Source organism: Synchiropus splendidus, chromosome 2 (assembly GCF_027744825.2).
Source record: "Synchiropus splendidus isolate RoL2022-P1 chromosome 2, RoL_Sspl_1.0, whole genome shotgun sequence".
NCBI lineage: Eukaryota > Metazoa > Chordata > Actinopteri > Syngnathiformes > Callionymidae > Synchiropus > Synchiropus splendidus.
In genome coordinates, this window is record NC_071335.1 from 35,448,907 (window position 1) to 35,467,728 (window position 18,822).

Here is an 18,822-nt window from a genome sequence, read left to right on the forward strand (position 1 = left end):
CACCGATGGAAGGAGGCTTTGGCTAAAAATGCCGCCGTCCATGGCCCAGTTCATACGTCCCTATAGACGGATCGTTCGTCCTATACCTTTGCAAAAAACAGCCCCAAAGCTTCACGGTAGTTACGGTGTTTTTCGGATGCAACTCTGCGTTCTTCTTGCTCCAAACATGGCCGGTTGAGTTTTTACCAAAAAGTTCAATTTTGGTTTCATCTGACCACATGATATTCTCTACCTCCTCTTCTGGATCATCCATATGCTCTCTGGTGAAGTGCAGAAGGGCCTTGTCACGCCTGGCGCTGCAGGATTTGAGTCCCTCTCAGCGTAGTGATGGTATCCTTCACAATGATTTTGACCACATGGGATGAGATCTTGTGTGGGGCCCCAAATGGAGATCATCAATGGTCTTGTTTGTCTTCCATTTTCTTACTATTATTCACACCAATGTGCATGAAGCTCTACAGTTTTCTTCCAGGTGTCAGCTCATTGGTCTTGACCATGGTTGAGTTTGGAGTCTGACTGTTTGTGGCTGTGGACATGTATCTTTTATGACAAGTTCTAATAGGTGACCTTAATACAGGTCATGGGTGGAGGAGAGACAAGCTTCTTAAAGAAGTTACACATCTGTGAGAGCATGTATTTTGGCGACGAAATACACCATGATATACATATAAAAAATGTGTTTTTTTCCCCCCTCATTTTGTTCTGTTCAAGTCTACCTCTGATGAAACTAACAGCCATCATGATCTTCTTCATGTAGAAGATTGCCTGGTGTTAGATGCACTTGAAGTCTGTGATGTTTTATTAGATAAAATTGGCCTTTATTGTTCAACTTGATATTTGGCCAGGTCAGTTTTTGTGTTATAATGATGTTGATCTATCTATCTATCTATCTATCTATATATATATATAGAAGGTAGCATCTTGCTATCTATCTATCTATCTATCTATCTATCTATCTATCTATCTATCTATCTATCTATCTATCTATCTATCTATCTATCTATCTATATATAGATAGATAGATAGAATATTGTAATAGAATATTTAAATATTCTCTCAATATTTTTCTGTATATATATATATATATATATATATATATATATACACACACACACACACACACACACACACACACACACACACACACATATATATATATATATACACACACACACACAGGAAAAAAAAAAAAAAAAATATATATATATATATATATATATATATATATCCCAAAAAGATTGCTAATCAAACGTCTCTGGATTTTTATCAAACGGTTCTGCAAAGCCGCTTCACGTCAATAGATGGGGCTGTTGCGTCGTTTGCAGCACTCACTTCGCAGCCAATTGTTGCAGCTGCTTCCACATTCTCATGGAGGGAACCACCTCCACTTTTCTCTCTCACTTTCTCCTGACAGGAGGAGGCAGCGGCGGAGGGGAGAGAGAGAGGGCGAGCGGTCTGAGTTCAGCCTCATGCCAGCAGAGGTTGTCGATCGGCTCCACGCTCAGTATCTCTCCGAAGCAGCCCCTCAGCCTGACAACCATGTCTAACAGCTGTGTTGGCAGAGGCTTCCATCTCGTCCAAAGGGAAGGTAGCATCTTGCTTTGAGGAGGAGCGAAGATAAAGGAAGACAGTTGCGGAGCGAGGGGGATCAAACTGAAAGTCCTCCTCTGCTCCCTTTACACAGCAAAAACGGAAGGCTTTGGAGTATTCAATTTTTTCTTTCGTTTTATATTTTTCTTATTCCTCATCGCGTTGCTGGGAGGTGCTTCCTCTTTTCATATAGTCTCTCTCTCTGTCATCTGCCTCCTCATCTACTTCTCCATCTACCTGGTGTATAATTTCTTCTATCTATGAGTGCCAGGAAAAAGAAAGGTGGAAAAAACTTTTCATCCTTTCTTCCCTCCTCGCCAGCTCTCTCTTGCCGCTGTGCTCTCCTCCGTGTCACATCATCTCTAACTGTCTGTTCGTCGGTCTCCATTTTTTTCTGTCCCTGACATCTGACATCTTATGAACTTGGATAACATTTCTTCAGAGGCAACTAACAAAATCTTCATGAATGACTCTTTTTTCCCCCCCTTTTCCCTCTCTTTTGGTCCCTCCACACCTATTTTCTTTGCATCACACTTGCGGGATTCTTAATTGTAAACCTAGGTAGGTTAACTGTCTGTCTATCTGTCTGTCTGTGTGTGTTTGTGTGTGCTTTACGTATACATGAAACACACATGCACTCGCACACAAAAACAAGTGTCCGTCACTGGATCCTGATCCGCTCTCACTTTGTCTTCAGTTTCTTATGAGCTGCGCCCATTTTGAAATGTGGACGCCTCAATTTAGAAAGAAAGTCAAGCTGCTAGTGTGCGACCCACGTCCTCTCATCCGCACTCTAAAAAGTGTAGGAGCTGTTCTTGCTCATGAGCTAAGGATGTCATTTTGAATGTACAGAATGATTCACTGTGTCGCATCCCAAACAGTCGTTCTCTGAGCTCAGCTTAAATAATTGAAAACGCATTGCTATTCTTTCGCGTTGCTGTCGAGAACAAGATTAAGTGGCTTGTTTTGATTTTCACCAGTGAGATTTTACAATGCAGTTATAGTTGGTTTGAGCGTGTTATTCCCACCACAATCAAAATTATTTATGATCACTTCCTGAAGTGCTTCCATCGATCAGCCCAGGCGTCGATCAGGCCACCGTTCTTTACACAAGTTGGGTTGAGGCCGGCGACCTAAGTGACAGACTGATAGACAGATTTAAATATGCACGAGTGAACTACGTCCTCCCCGTCCCTCCATCCTTAATTTTGATCACGCTGTCTTCTTCTGTTTCTGCCGTGGCTGAACTGCTGCCACACCTTTTTGAGACTGGGCCGCGCCAAGTTCTTTCTTTTGTTTTTGACGTGACACGTTCGTGTTAACGTGGCATCTACCAGTTTTGAAACACAAACACCAGTCGCTGGGATTCACACCTCCATAGATTCCTGTTTTAATGCTCTAAGGTTGGACTACACGTTTGTCTTTGCTCCTGTGTCTCAATTCTTCTTCTCTGTAAAACATCTCCACACCAGTTGATAGAATATGTGTGACAGAAAAGAGTTAATTCGGTGAGTAGTGAATTTATTGGCAACCACTGACTTGATGCACTTGCATGGAGAGAGAGAGAGATTCTGCATCGAGTGTGTGGACAGACCCGGCTCGCCCACCACACGCATGTGCATGACACAAAACAATGACGCATGAGCCATGGTTGTGATGATAACTACACTATTACCACCCATTAAATTTCTGTCCAGACATTTTTACTACTGAATACCATCAATCCAAGTGTGTACTTTTAGTCACGGACAAATCCAGTCAACAGAATTGTATTTTAAATTCTCATCGTGCCAGAGTTCAGGAGGACACGCTTAAAACCATTTGACCCTCCTGCGCATTGGAATAACTGGGTACAACATTGATGCAAACCTTCTCATCTCCCTCCTTTACATTAGCTCTTCTTAGATCTGCCACCAATCCCTTGAAGTCACTTCCAGTTCTTCAAAAGACTCTCCTGCATGAGCCAAATCAGAGACTCCCAATCACATGCAGTAGCTTCCCTGGTTCCACCTTTATGTTAACAAGCACATTTTCTCTAGTAAAGGATTGTCTTTAAAGGCTTTAGACACATTTCAACATTAGCAGTATTTTCCCAAAAACATACCTTACGACGTCACTGAGTGGTTCCTTCTTTCGCTGTAACCTAAAGTTCTGGTGATGATTTTCCTAGACTCACTTCACAACTAAAAGTAAACTTCTTATCCTGTCCTAAATATTAAACAACTCCACTGGTGAGGCTGCCAAAACAAGGCGTCGAAGGCAAAAGATGGCAAACTTTTGTGTTGTGGAAACATCAAAACATGCGCTTAAATCACAAGGACAAAAAAGAAAACATGTAATGCTCAGTAACAGTAGAGATGTCAATATTTTTGACCCAACGTTAGCCCAATTTTCTAGTACTTGTTAGTATCGGTTTCCCACCGATAATGAAACCCTTTTTTGCTAAATGTGTTGAAAATACTTGGGGCAACCGGAGATGTTTTTAGTGTAACTTCATTTGAAGCTGTGCTCTTACGTTTAACAGTGTAGAAGTGTTCAGAGGAAAAATGCTCAACTCCAGCGTAATAGCGTAATATTACTCTCCAGAACTTATAGCCAACGACAAGCGGTGGAAAACCTGTGTCAACACACACTGCTCAATCATAATGATTAAACCAAAAAAGAGTGTTTTCCTCCACAGCGAAAACTTTTAAGAACAAAATTAGAATTAAATAATAAAGTGAAGCCAAACAATATTCATTAATGTGTATGCAACAAGGTAAATACAGGCTTTGAGACAACAATAAATGATTTCATGACAGCAGTATTGGTAATGAAGTGTTTAATATCAACATATTTATATAAAGAAAAAAAGGTTGTTGAGATAAACTGACCCATTTCCTTTCTCCTATTAGACATTTTCTATTTGAAAAACATCCTTTACTTTCAGACACGCTCATCATACCCGAACATGGAATTCCATTAGGAGCCTCCATGCCATTTAATATTTTAAACAAGCCACAGCAGGCACAACACGTTTCATTAGCAAATGACTTGACTGTTAAGTTAAAGAAAAAGTTGCACAAAGAGCTTAAATAATTCAGAGCGTCTTTTCAAGAAGGACTTGCCGTGGAGTGAGCGCACAGGCGTTTAAACTGAAGGGCTTAAAACACTCCAACACCTCCTGGGTTTCTCTCTAATGAAGGATTTATGTTCACAAGTGGAATATTTAGGACTCCGCTTAGATCCTCCATATTTAACATTCAGAGCCATAAGACAAACTCTTGACTTTTCCTGATGGCACAGCCCAGATGCTGAATCTTTTGAAGATATTTATGGGTATGATGGTTTATATTTGTTGCACGGTGGGGTAGTGGTTAGGGCTGCAGCCTCACAGCAAGTGGTTCCAGCTTGAGGCAACTCTTTTTAGCGTGAACCTGGGTCCTCTCTGCGTGGGGTTTATGCATTCTTGCCATGCTCGCAAAGGTCTCTTACAGACTCTCTGGTTTCCTCCCACAGTCCGAATAAAATGCCAAGTTAAACAATGACTGTCTGCTAGTATGTGTCCTGTGATGGACTTGCGACCCTCGAAACTTTATTCTTTAAAAGTCAACATTTAATGATATATATTGAAACGTTTTGTGATCTATTTTTTGTATTCATTATTTGTTGGTTATTTTGTTTAAATAACAGTTGCCCTTAGTTTTTTTTTAAATATATATATATAAATACATTAGTCCTCAACTGTCCCTCTAAGCTTCTCCAGCTCATTTTGGATAATTTAAGCACAGAATAAATGATGAATGACATATTTCGGCTAAAATTAGGCCAAGACCCGTTTTAAAAGCTATTTTAATAATTCAGATTTAATTATCCGGTTTGATGGTAACACCACCCAAAATGCAGGAATATACCATTTCAAAAATGTAGAATGCTGCACTACATTTCAATGTATATATTTCATCCAAAATAATAGGACCGCTGTCCGGATGTCTTCTACATTAGTCCTGTATAGATTCCTGGCCCTTGAACGCATGTGTTGCCCCAGAGCAAAACACAAGACCAGGGATCCAGGGAAGTCATTTTTTCTGGCTTATATTTGCCCTGAAACGAATTTCAATGCAAACTCAAGGAAACTGAGGCAGCTGGACGGGTACAAAAGGCAGGACAGAGGGTGCAGGTTTGTTCTTCAAGGAGAAAAACTAGGCTCTTGAGGTACACTCTTTATGTATTGTGACACCAAACACTAAGATTTAGGTTCTCTCTCTCTCTCTCTCTTTTTAGACTTTTATTCCCAGTTCCTCCTGTGCCCAAAGTATGCTATTAATAGCAAACATACTCCCTCAATGACTTAAGCGTATTTGATACACTCTACAAACTTTCGAAACACTATTTCTCGTCAGTCCTCTTAAAGTGAAACGTTCATGCGGCTGAAGTCAGCGGTGGCTGGAAATAAAAACCATGGGTCCATGACACAGGCCATGTTTAAAATAGTGTCCTCTTGTGTGACTCAGTTCCACAGTCCTGCTTTAACAGGGGCTCCTTGTGGAGTCATGGCAGCTTGGAAGAAATATTTGATGATTGTTAACATGTGCGAAAAATGCCTTATAAAATGTAATGTTGAGCACTGTTTGCAGTTGCATGTCAGTCCATACATTTGGTGGCCTTAGAAATGTGTGCATCTGTCCATTATGAAAATATTATGAAGTGGGAAACTGCTGAGGTGTCTGCGGTACACGGTGAAGCACCTCAGTCAGAACATTATGTACAAAAATGTTGTACATTCAAGGAACACACTGGACAGTTGAGTCGTGTGGAGCGATGTCTTAGCTGAGTTGAAACTTTGTTTGCAGGGTTTTGGCATCATCTGATCCCATCATTCTCTCATTCTGTCCCTCAGCCTGAGAGAGCGAAGATCACACGGCGCTCCACTACGCTGCAGCTCATGACTGGATAGGCAAGCGGAGGAACAAAGTGAAAGAGAGCCAAAAAAGGAGGACGGAAAGAAGAGCGGTTGAGGAAGCTGCCAGCCTCACAGTCTCCACAGCAACCATCTACACACACGCTCTGAAGAGGAGGCGACCTCTGCAAGATTCTCACCATCCTGAAGGAGTGGAGAAAAAGCTCTTGGAATGAAGCAATGAAGCATCCCATGGCCATCGTGCAGTTTATTCTAGTTCACATTATCCAGTGGTGGTAGACATCTTGATATCGTAGTCAAAGGTTCACAGCCTTTCGTCCTCTTCGGCCACCGAGAGAACCCCTCACCCATTACTGCTCACCAGCATCCTCCCACCTGCTGCTCGTCTTTACGTAACACATAGCTGTAGCCTCCTTATTCCTTTCAAACCACAAAGCTGTTGCGCTTTTTAGACTAAACCCAAGTCCTCCAACCCTCGCCCCAAAGTCCCCATCAGTCTTCAGTCTGTGACCTCAAGCTGACGCCTTATCCGAGGATATGAGAGGAGGAGTCAGGTTCCGCATCACTCCATCATGCCAATTCTGAAGAGCAGACAGGAGATCCGGGCTGGCAATGATCAAGGTAGGCCCTGGACTTCTTTCTATTTGTCCTTGTTTATTTGAACACTGTCACAGACGACAGACACACTGAAATGGCAAGTTCACTTTTTGCTAGAAAGTAAGTTATAAATTCAAGAGTCTAATTCCTGAACATCACTCAGTATTACGGTGGTCGTTGCAGCTACATCTATAAACTCCAACCATTTGACACAATATTTGAAAATGAAGAGGAATCTGCAAATGGTCTGACTTTTATTTCTTTTTGTTTTGTATGCAAGCATGTTTACGCAACAGTCACTCGTATGTGCTCAGTTCTTAACATTAGTTATCTCCACTTGGTTGCAACAGCCGTGTAAATGTGGGAACACTGCAGCTTAGTGGAGGGAGGCTGCTGGTTTGGTCGGGAAATCAACATACTATTGAGAGATTGAGGGTGTAAAGATGACGATGTAAACAAGTTGGGGGAGGGCAATACGGCAAAAAAATGATCTCACATTTTTACAATAAAAGTTTTTGATACTAATGTGCAAGTTTCTGCTGAGTGCAATGTAACTACCTCTGCGTGTAACACAGTCAGAATAAAATCAAATAAGTAGGGACAAAAATAGATGTTTACCAAACATGCAAAGAAGGTAAACATACCAAAAGGTAAACAACAACACTCTGATCAGGAGCAGCAACTTACAAGATGGCTTTCAACAAACATGGAACTCAACTGTTTGCTTTCATCAATGCAGTCATTTCAACAACTAAGAAGCTCAAACTGCAGTGTCTGATTGTTGGACATGGCATTAAGGATCCAGCAGCTTTAAATATATTGCTATTTCGTCATCTTCTTAGAATGGAAATCAGACTCCAGCTTGTTAGCCAAGAAAACAATGTTGTACGACTTTTTTCTACTACTACTGTTTTGGGGAGTTAACAGATACATCTTTAAACATTCATTCACTCACTCTTGTTTACATTTTGGGAACTATTTATTTAACACTATATTTAGTTTTGAGCCAACTTTTAAAAAACAGTCACAACCACAACTTTAATGCTCCATGAGTGTCAGTAAATGATTGAAATGAAACGTGAGCTCCTTGAGCTCTTCGGTGCAGACAGTCTTTGGTGTCGCGGGTCAGACAAGAAACACTCCATCATCCTGCTGTGACGCTCCGTGGCCAAGTTAGAGACGCATCTGGTTTAAATACAAAAGGCTTTTGACCGACCTGTTAGCTCTGAGTGTGAGTGTGGGGGGCGTCAGCACAGAACCGGAGAAGATAGAATGTATAGAATGTGACCATCCATACAGTCTCCTCCTACTGTCAACAGGTGCTATGGCTCAGTGGCGCTTCATGAAACAGTGATAAGTTACATCGCTCTTCACTGCGATAAATAGTTGTTGTTATCTCTAAACAATAGTTCTGGCCTCTAATTTAACCTTTGTACGTGGCTGCTTTTCTTTCCATGAACCAAGACTTGAAATCACGCTCTTAATTCATTCTGAAAAGGTCAATAGAGCAATTCAGTTTTCCCTGTGAAGGGCAGGATACACTCACTGCTAGTGAAGCCGTGCGTGATAAAGGAGCACCCCTTGACTGTCCTTTATATTCTGCCTCTTTGGATTATGTCCTGTTACAGCCTGTTTTGAGGAAACTGTGGCCCCACTGGTCTTGACATGTTTCTTCTGAGACTCCTAACAGCATCAGCTGGGGAAGCTTATTCACCTTTTATTGCACTACTCTCTCTTCAAACCCCAAACTGCGATAAGAGCACCCAGGGTTCTGTGAGATGTAAACATGGTATTGCCGACAAGTGGCTGCTCTTGTTTGAATTTTGACATATATAGGTTGTCCTACATTTGCTTAAGTCAATTTCAGTAATCGTGACTACAAGTGCTGCAGCTTCATAAAAAAGTGAAAGCGTTTTTAAAGCCGGAGGCTGAAACTAGAGCTGGTTCTGCTGCTGAGCCTGCGCTGCTGTCACCACAGGCGCAAGAGTGTGATAAAAGACACATTTAAAAGTTTAAGAGACAGACAGCGATAATGAAAATGCACATGGGAAGAGATAAAACAAACTAAAGAAGATCGTTGCTGCTGCTGGAAATTAACTTTGCGCTCATTTGAAAAGAGCACTTGGCTTATATGTGCCAACTGTAAAAAGTGTCGCTCTGGAACGGCTGTTTACATTCTTGACCATATTTTGCGCAGATGTTGGAGTTACATTTCCAGACAATAAATGGTTTCTATTAGATCATTCAGTTGGAAGCTTTTCCCTAGCAACAAGGTTTAGGTGAGATGTGGGCTCATCATCTTGATCAAGCGGTTGCTCTGCTCCGTGTCCCTCACAGATGACAAAGGTCTTCACCCTATCACAAAGAGAACATGGAGTTATTCACATTAAATAGCTTGGTTGGAGCAATGTCCAAAATCAAGTGTTTCTCTCAAACCAACTGAATGAATTAAAAATGGTGGAATAGACAAAAACTCCAATTAAAATGAAGATGTATTCAGGATCTCTTTTTCTTCTTCTTGAATATGCTCAAGTGTTGATTTCATTCCTGAACCAAACACTGATCTAAAACGCTTGTGCACTGATGTTTCATTGATGTGCTTCCATTGAAATTCCAAATCTGTCATTAATGACTCAGACAAGGTCATCTCTTCACTTCTGTGCTCAGTTGAACTGACTAAATCGATAAAAGCTATATGTGAATACATGGGAAAAAAGTGAAAAAAAAAGATTCTACCAGTAATAACATGTGGCACTTTGATATGATTCACTTGTCAAGGCTGACACCGAACAGTCTGATCTGTGTTTCCTTGGCACAAAGTGACAAACTTTCTTTGTCACGCGTTTATTTATGAGATTGCTGTCAGTCACAGTGTCGTGGGTCGGGACGGTGAAAGGTCTCTCTTTCTGTTTAATGTGTCTGATCACATTTTTTGTCATATTATTTTTAGAGAACACTTTGAGCTGCTTGCCAGAATGCCAGAAGGTGCTTTATAAATAACCATTTACTGAGGGATCTTCATGAGCAAAACACAATAAAAGTGAAATGTTAATTATTTAAACTGAAGCTTAGGTTTGACAACACGATTAATTGTAATCCAACAGCATTGTGAATGTATTAGTAGTACTCATTGCCACAATGCTTTCCCCAAGCTCTCACCCTAAACCCACTTATTTTTAAGTTTACGTCTTCAAACGTAGGCTTAACCTTGTTGGAATGTCCCCACAAAACCATCAGGTCATCACAAGAACTGTTCCCCACAAAAACAGATGAACAAGAATTCCCCCCCCCGATACACACACAAAAAAAACAAAGAAAAAAACAGTAGAACGGTATAGTGCACATGTCACAGGTACAGAGCAATGAAATGTAGTGCACCATAGTCACACGATGAGCCGAGAAGACTTTGCCAACCATCACCAAATCAGGATTACCACTCAAGATTTAACCAGACAAACCATTTCAATCGTGGTATCTTCAAAACATTTCGCAATGCCTGGATACTTCTTCTTTCGACGATGTTGACTTGAAATTGTTCTTTTTATTCTCTCTGAAAAGCGTCAATAAAAAGAACTCCCTTGCTATTGTGAAGGACATAATTGGTTTCTACACAGCCGGTGAAACCTGTCCTTGAAAATGGAACGTTCCTTGACCTGCTTTTATACACTTTGGATGATATCTGTCAGGAGCCTAGTACAGAGGTGGACAAAATACACAAAAACAGAATGTTGAAGCGATTTGATAAGAATCCAATTCAAATCTAAAATAGTTCAACTTAAGCTTGACAGTCAACAAGCAACACACGAAATGAACAAATGATTTCAGAAGACTGACTACAATGACTACAATGAAATGATGTCTATAACTAAAATGAAATGAAATACATGTAGATAAAATATAGAAAAGCCAGGTTAGTTTTATGTTGATTTTTAGAATGACTGACACACTCTGTCACCCTGAAGGCTTCTGGTTTGCTAACCGCCATCCATCCATCCATCCATCCATCCATCCATCCATCCTCAGGTAGCCACCCCTTAGTCCTGTTCAGGGTTGCAGGGAGAGCTGGAGCCTATCCCAGCGGTCATTGAGCAAGGTTCTTAGTGTTTTGTTCAAACCTGTCAGAGAGCGATAAACAGAAAAGTCACGGCTCAGACAGACAAAAGAAAGTCAGATAAATTCAAAAAAAAGTAGAAGGGAAAACTGTGAAATAATAATAATAAAAAAAGAGGTCTAAATGCAGCTGCTTTCGGGTCCTTAAAACATGGCATACAGTGTGTGCGTCACCAGTGTCGCATCTAATCTAATGTTGCAAAGAAATAGAGGTCAGCACTGACATCAAGGACCCTGTCTCCAGCCATACTTTCATATTTAAAGAGCAGTTAAAACATCAGACGATACAACTGTGTCGGGTCCAATAGCATCACTATGACTGTGGCATGGATTCATTCTATTGATTTAAGGGAAAAAATAGTCCCAAAATCTTGTGTATGTGTGTTTTTAAATGATCAGCAGAACTAACCGACAGCATATAAACTCTTGTATAATACAGTCATCTCAGCTGTCCTCTATTTTGGAACGTTCCAGATACATTTGAGAGTTATATTTAAATAACATTTTTTGTTCTGAGAACTTGCTGGTTTTTACAAAAACACCTTCCTGCTGTATATTTAACTGTCACACACACACACATTCATACCAAAACACTCACAGAGGTGACGAAGCTCTCGCAGGTATCAAACACTTTCTGGGAGCCACACACCACTTTCAAACCCAAACCAGACATTTCGATTCTATTTTTGAAATGTTGAGTGCTTGAACTATGTCGAGCGGCAGCAGAAAAACAGCAGAAGGTGGAGGGTTCATAGTCAGAAACACCAGCTACAGACTGTGCAGGTGTCTGTTCACTGTACTGACATCCAGTTGTGGTCTTTTGTTATCACCTTGCCACGAAGGCTATGTATATTAAATAAAATAAAAATAACTAAGAAAATAAAACACAACCTTGTATATTCATTTTCAGACTTCGATTTTGTGTTGTGGTTAGTGTTTCTAATCGACTATATGAAGCTGAACTAGAGCTTAGCATTAGACATCAGCCGGCTGAAGACTACAGCCGAAGACTACAACGTGACGGCTTCGACAAGAAAACACTGGCTCAAGAGTCGTAATTTGTGGTTTTGAGCAGCTGATCTTTAAGTGTATTGTATTCCAGTGTGGTGTGTAGTTAGTGATTTGGATTATCACAGGCAGGAGGAGGAGAGCAACAGGTATTCTAAATGCAACAACTGCAACATCTGCTTCATTATTTGTAAACAGTTTTGTTTTAACTACTTGACGTGTGTCTTCTCTGTGACAGTAGCGTATGAACTGCAAAACTACGTGTCTGCTGTGGGGGAGAGAGGGTGGAGCATACGAGGCAAAGACAGACAAGGATCCTGTCTCAGGCGGTAAATCCAGAGGGAGTGTGGCTGACAGGAGATGAAGGCGGCAGCTTTGTAGACAGATGTATCTCTGAGTGTGAAAGCAACAAGGTCTAGGAGGAGCGTGCTGCTGAAGTGCTGTGATGCTGCATGTGTTTGCAGAATATGCTGGGTCGAGGGGATTACTGCATCTGAGCTGAGCTTTCCACTCGGACTCCTCCTTTTCTTCTGGCCTGAGAAAACAGATGCGACAGTAACGTGACTGGAAGCAGGAGCAACAGGAGGGACTCTGCCTGCCGACTCGGTTTGAGACAGAGATCCCAAGTGACCCGCCTAATAAATGCTGACAGACTTGGTGAAGGTTACAGGTGTCGAGCATTCGAAGGTTTGTTGTTGTTGAGCGCGAAGCGAGAGGCTGATTCTTGGTGGTAGTTTTCCTTTTGAAACGTTGTCTTTCTCTGACATTCAGAAATATTCAGAGACATACGTGTATATGAACGTGCTCAGGTTATTCATTTTTCTGAGGATGAAACACAAAAAAACCCCCCACTATATCAGCACAGTTCTTCAACATGTGGGGAAGTGACAATGATGTTTGACAGTGATATTTATTGTTCCTCATAGTTTTTCTACTTAATAATAATCTGAACCAACTTTATTCATCATGTATATATGTTACTAACAAACAAGGGATTGTTCTCCAGCTGATGAAACATACAAGAAATAATAATGACAATAAAAAGGAAACTAATAGAAAGAGGAGAGATGGAGACAAAAGAGTTTTGTTATTGAATAAAAAAGTCTGAAGTTTTTTTTTGTAATGCCATTCTATTTGTTTAATCAATGTATAACAATTTCATTCAAAGGGTCCATCACATGGTGTTTATCGTCTTCAGTAATTCAACCGCATACAAATAGAGAATCTTCACATCAAAATAAAACGTTTAATGTTTGTTAGTTCAAATTTACAACAACTTAAAATTGGCGAAATGGCTGCCTCGAGCAAAACATTCTGTTAAACTACAAAGAACTACAAAGGTGACACGTGGATCAGATGGTAGAGCGACTAAAACGAACATGTTTGTTAATAGAAAATAAAACAGTTTTGCTGGATTTTCACTCACATGGTAGTGACAGTGACATCCCATGGTTGGGATGTCACTGGTGTGTTCGAGATGACCCAGACTGGAGCAGCACCTACCGGTGGAGAGCATTTGCATGTGCACCACATGCAGGAGGACACACATATATGATGGTCTTGCTGACATGGACGCATGTTGCAGAATAATGTTGTGTTTTAGGATGTGGCAAAGCCATAGCATCCCCAGCTTCAGTGAAGTGATGCTAGGATTCTCAAAGTTGAAAAAAGTCAAAGTTTTTTGTTCATTTTGATGCAACTGAAACACATCTTTCTCGCTTGATTCTTTTTCTCAGTTGTTCGTCCTTTTTGTTGGCTATTTCTTATCCCTTAAAATACATCAGAATTGAAAGCAGATTTGGATGAGACACATTGAGAATCTTAAAATGGAATGTGGCTTAAATGAAATAAAACACAACAAGCCAACATTTTCTGTGCATTTTAAAAGTGTAAATTCATAATCATATATGATGTCATCACTTGATTTTTATTTTTAAATTTCTCTTGCCCTCCTATCTTTGGGTTTGACGGCCCCTCTCAACGGTCACAACCTGGCCCCTTAGGAAACTGAATCGCCCACCTCTGTCTTAAACCATGGATTATCATTTGTGATCTCCTTTAAAGTTTCACATTTCTCCTCTGCGTAGATGCTTTTGTTTTAGAACGGTCCCATTATCCTTTTACATTAGACCGAGGTACCCAAAGATGTAAATATTGCTGAGGTGATTCGCAGTAACCCTCAATGTAAAAACCTTTGGGACAGGAGGCAGAATTTCAGCTCAGGGAAAACGCACCTTAACATTTTTGGTTAAAGTACAAATAAGATATTAGCAGCTGTGATAACCAATTTGTGAGGCAACTTTCCACGGTGGTTTCCATGGTGACGCTCTGTGGTTGCTATATCAAAAGACTTGAAAGTTAATTTGTCCTGTAATATTTTGTCCCTGGGATGTGTGTGTGTGTGTGAACCTGCTGTAGAGGGAAAATAATTATTCAGCTAACACAACTGATCCAGTCACTCAAGCGCACTGTTGAATTGATGCAGCAGTTTTTTTGTTTTTTTCACGCTGAGGAATGACACAAAAAGATGGGAGCTGTTGTCGTCTTTGTCGGATTAATGAAAAAAGCAAACTTTTGACTGAAGGAAGATATTATTAAACTCCGTCTGCTGACATTTTTATTGTCCTCCACCACTTCCGTGGCTGTGTGTGAGCGACTGGGAGAGAAAAGAACTCACGTAGAGAAAAGGAGATCCGACACTGAAGCGCCTTCGACACGGCTCAGCCTGTTGATGTGTGATTCTGTTAGTGAAGTCAGCAAACACTCAAACAGCGTTTTATGTTTTAAAGTGCAATCGCTGCCTCTATCTGCTGTGTTTGATCTTCAGCTAAAAATATCTTTATTGCAATAGCAGATCTAGGTTTGATGCTACAGATGGGTATCTGCCCCTTGATGTCATCATTAAAACCAGCGGAAGATCTGGGCTTGTTATCAGGAGCTGTCACTTCACATATCACTCTAGAATATTAAAAGACACGAGGAGCAAGAATCGCTCTTTCTTCAAATCCAATTCCATGCAGACAGATGGAAAAACAAAACACAAGCTCTGCATGGTAGAAAAGCGCGGCGGTACAGAGACGAGAGCAGCTGACGGTGTGTTGATGGCTGCTTGGGTCTTATTTAATATCACTGTTCTCAATCAGCAAACACAGATATCAATACTTTGATAATGAGAAAACCATTTTCACAGCACAGGGGGGGAAACTAGAAGAATTTGGTGTGTAATTTGAAAGTTGAGAAAATAGCCAAAAAAACAAAAGCCTTATTCCCGTTCTTGCTTCTTCCACTGTCTCCAAGCCTCAAACCGACTCATTTCTTTTTCTGTTCCATGTTACTCCAAATGAAACTTCAGCTCAGCCAGACCCTGGTTCCTCCCGTCTGTTCTGCAGTATTGTTACTCAGTCACGCGGTATAACTGTCTGATGACAAACTTTTCAGATGACTCGGAAATGAGTCCAATATTAGACCAACTCCTGACTGTACTCGTGTTACATATATTTTTCTGGACATTTACTGAGTGGGTCACAGCACTGGAAGTGTTGTATGTCTCTGCTGCCACTAGGGGTCTTGTGGGTGAGTATAAAGAGGTGTGGTTAAAGATCATTCATGTCAGGGTCATTGAAATTAAACATTTTATACATTATGAATCAACCTTAATGTAGTTCCATCGCTTTATAAATCGGTCATATTCAAAGCCTTCGTTTGAACATCAGCCATATTAGGTTCCAACCAGTCGCACACAGCCAGTTTAAAGGCCCATATATGCTCAACGTTACGTACACATCCATATACGAACGGAGCCTTTGGTTCGTGTTCATTTCGTCCATATTTACCAACATTTCCACAAAGCTTACGGATACGGACCAAACAGAGCAATACCACAGGAATCCATTGGGGCAGTGTTGCTGTTACTGCCCGACTCTAATGAGTCACAAAGAAGACATGACAATGTCGGAAATTCTTCGTTCTCCAGTCGTGATATATCTTATCACCGACCACTGCCTCCTGCAACACTGCCTCCGTTTCCTCTTTTGTGCAAGAGGTACCTTAGCTGTACTTCCTCCACAATAGTTATTTATGGAGTTAGTCATTGCCATCAACGTTTGACTCTGGGCTGCTCCCCCTGGTGGATATATGGCTGAACAGCATTGATGATTGATTGATTGAGAAGGTGTCCCAGTGGCTGAGACAAAAACCAGCACCCACTGCAGCCCTTCCAGGACAGAGCTTCCCACCCCTGGAAGCCCTGAGAAAACCACTGCTCATCTACAGTGAGAGGCTCTGTTGCCTCCTGCATGTCTCCCTCGTGAGGTGGTCCAATCATGTCCGACTGGGAGGAAACCCTGGGCCAGACTCATGATGGAGAGATTATGTCTCTTAGTAGACCTCTGAAGGACTAGGCCTGTCCTCAAGAGAGCTGCAGGAGTTTTCAGGCTCCTTTGTTTCGGCAGCAGCCTCTACTAAATGCATTGCTCTGAAATAAACAGAATGACACCAAAACAGAGCGTCATATTCTAATAATATAACAGAAGTTCAACTTTCCTGCTTGGTTGGAACCATGCTGACTTATAAGGTAATTGATTTTGGTGCTGTTCTGCTGTTCCATTTGGAGTTGCAAATGTGCTTAAATCTCCCTGTTTATTCTCAATGGAGGACCTTTGCTGCCAGTCATGGTAACCAGCGAATGGAGCAGAGCACACGCAACAATGGTTAAAACAGCCCCTGGGTGCTGACTCATGACAAAAGTTTAGTTCCTGGAAGTTCAGTTCCATGAAATGGCAACGCACTGAGACCAAAACAGCAAATAGCCTGAAAGCCAACTGGCCAACTCACTGACCTCGGTGAAGACTGACCATCATTTCATCGCAGCTCTGTTCTTCGCATGTCTTTGGTGCGTATTTCAGGAGCGCTGTGACCCTAGCAACACCCATTGTCCGATCATTAAGATCACACTCATTCGAGTTATTTCCATACAAGAAACTAGGCTATAATAATAAGTGAAAAAATCACCCCCTCCAGTGCCTGTTGTTTTTAATTTGCTTTACTATTATTTCTTTTTAGGTCATCCCATGTTATTAAACCAACTTTAAATGGGAAAAGTGATCAGGCGAGGGACAGTATATCGATGTATTTCATCCCTTATATCCACATTTAATTCTGTAAGTTTATATAATGATTTATTTTCCATATAACATATTGCCTTCTGTATTTGCGCATATATTTCCTTACTTCCCTATTTCTTTACATACGGCACACACACATATATATTCTTGCTTCTACAGTATTGTTTTAACTATGAAGCTCTCTTTAAATACAGTCTTTTCTTGACATGTCATGTGGTCACTATCTAAGGGCATCCATTCTCTTGAGGAAAACAGAAACTACTACGAAGCAGACGAACAATATTTTTAAGGTTCCCGAAATAGCAGCATGTCATAGACCTGCATGTCTTTGCATGACCATTAAAACGGCGCCCCAAGTCTGAGCGGCTGTGGTCTCTTTGATGTTTAGTTCGAGATCAGTGAGAAAACGAATCTGCATAGATAGCAAGATATTTTAGATAGAATCTATAATACATCCCTTTTGCTCTTTGTAATCTCCATGCAAGGAAGATAACAGGCTGAAAATACCATACTTAATTCAGTAGCTTCTGTTAAGTCAGTTTGATGATGGTGCGAGGTGGGAAACCGGCTCAGGGGTACAGAGAGGGTTATTTGGCTTCAAAGTTTAATGTGCGGCCATATACTATGTATTACAGTGTATGAGAAGTGCAGCACCTCTCTAGCAGGAATGGAGCCCAGAACAAAGAAGAACGCGAGGATCATCATACTTCACAGGGTTTTCATCATTTACACTGCTGAACCGTAAAACTTGACAGCCTGCCCTTTGTGTTATTATTATTATTATCACTATTAAATATTTCTTGTCATCGATATTTGTACATTTATGTCAAAAGTGTAAATTGTCTGCCGTTCACTACAATGAGAAAGCAGAAAACAACTTTAGAAAATACAGTGTAAATGATATCAAAATGTGTTTATTTGACAGTGTTTTAGATTTGAGACACTATAGATGCCAATGGCGACATCAACCCTGGGCTTCTAATGTAGGGGAATAGTGCAAGGTTAACACGCCTATAATGGGTGGAAATGAGGTGCTTGACTGAGGTCTTCTCTCTCTCTACACAGTTAGGTTTGTAAACAACATGGTTCAGAGTGTCCCAAATAAAACACTACTGTGTTTGCATGTGCATAACATCACACTCATATTCTTCTTTTATTATAACCTGGTTTCATGTCTCATTCTTATTGACTAGCAAATGCATGAATACTGTCCTTCTTGGCATGAAATGATCACATTAAGGCCACCGATAATATTGTCCAGGCAATAGACAGGCATCATAGTGTGTGGCCCAGATGCCCTTCCAGAGTACACAGTGTGGATGTCTGCGCTGGCACGGAGTGGGGTGGGAATCCTTGTGCTGTAGGTGACTGAAATAACAAGGAGTGACATGAGGCTCAAGGTAATTAAACAGATAGCAGAGGAGTCTCGCCGGGTAGCGGTGTCAGTACGAGTCTCACGGGTCTGAGGCGCCACGGTCCAGAGCACCCTCGCGG

General features: G+C 41.1%; 1 protein-coding gene across 5 annotated transcripts in view; it reads left to right on the forward strand.

Annotated features, from left to right (window-relative positions):
- The first annotated feature begins 1,461 nt into the window (after window positions 1-1,461).
- LOC128753744 (glutamate receptor ionotropic, NMDA 2B-like) overlaps window positions 1,462-18,822 on the forward strand; it is a 109,095-nt gene continuing 91,734 nt past the window's right edge. The window contains exons 1-3 of one of the 5 annotated variants that reach the window (XM_053855780.1): window positions 1,462-2,151; window positions 3,063-3,098; window positions 6,470-7,111. In XM_053855780.1, the coding sequence (XP_053711755.1) occupies window positions 7,103-7,111 (9 nt within the window). In that variant the 5' untranslated portion in view covers window positions 1,462-2,151; window positions 3,063-3,098; window positions 6,470-7,102. Of the gene's footprint in view, window positions 3,099-6,469; window positions 7,112-18,822 lie in introns of all 5 variants that reach the window. The other 4 variants (XM_053855782.1, XM_053855783.1, XM_053855779.1 and 1 more) reach the window with 4 other exon arrangements.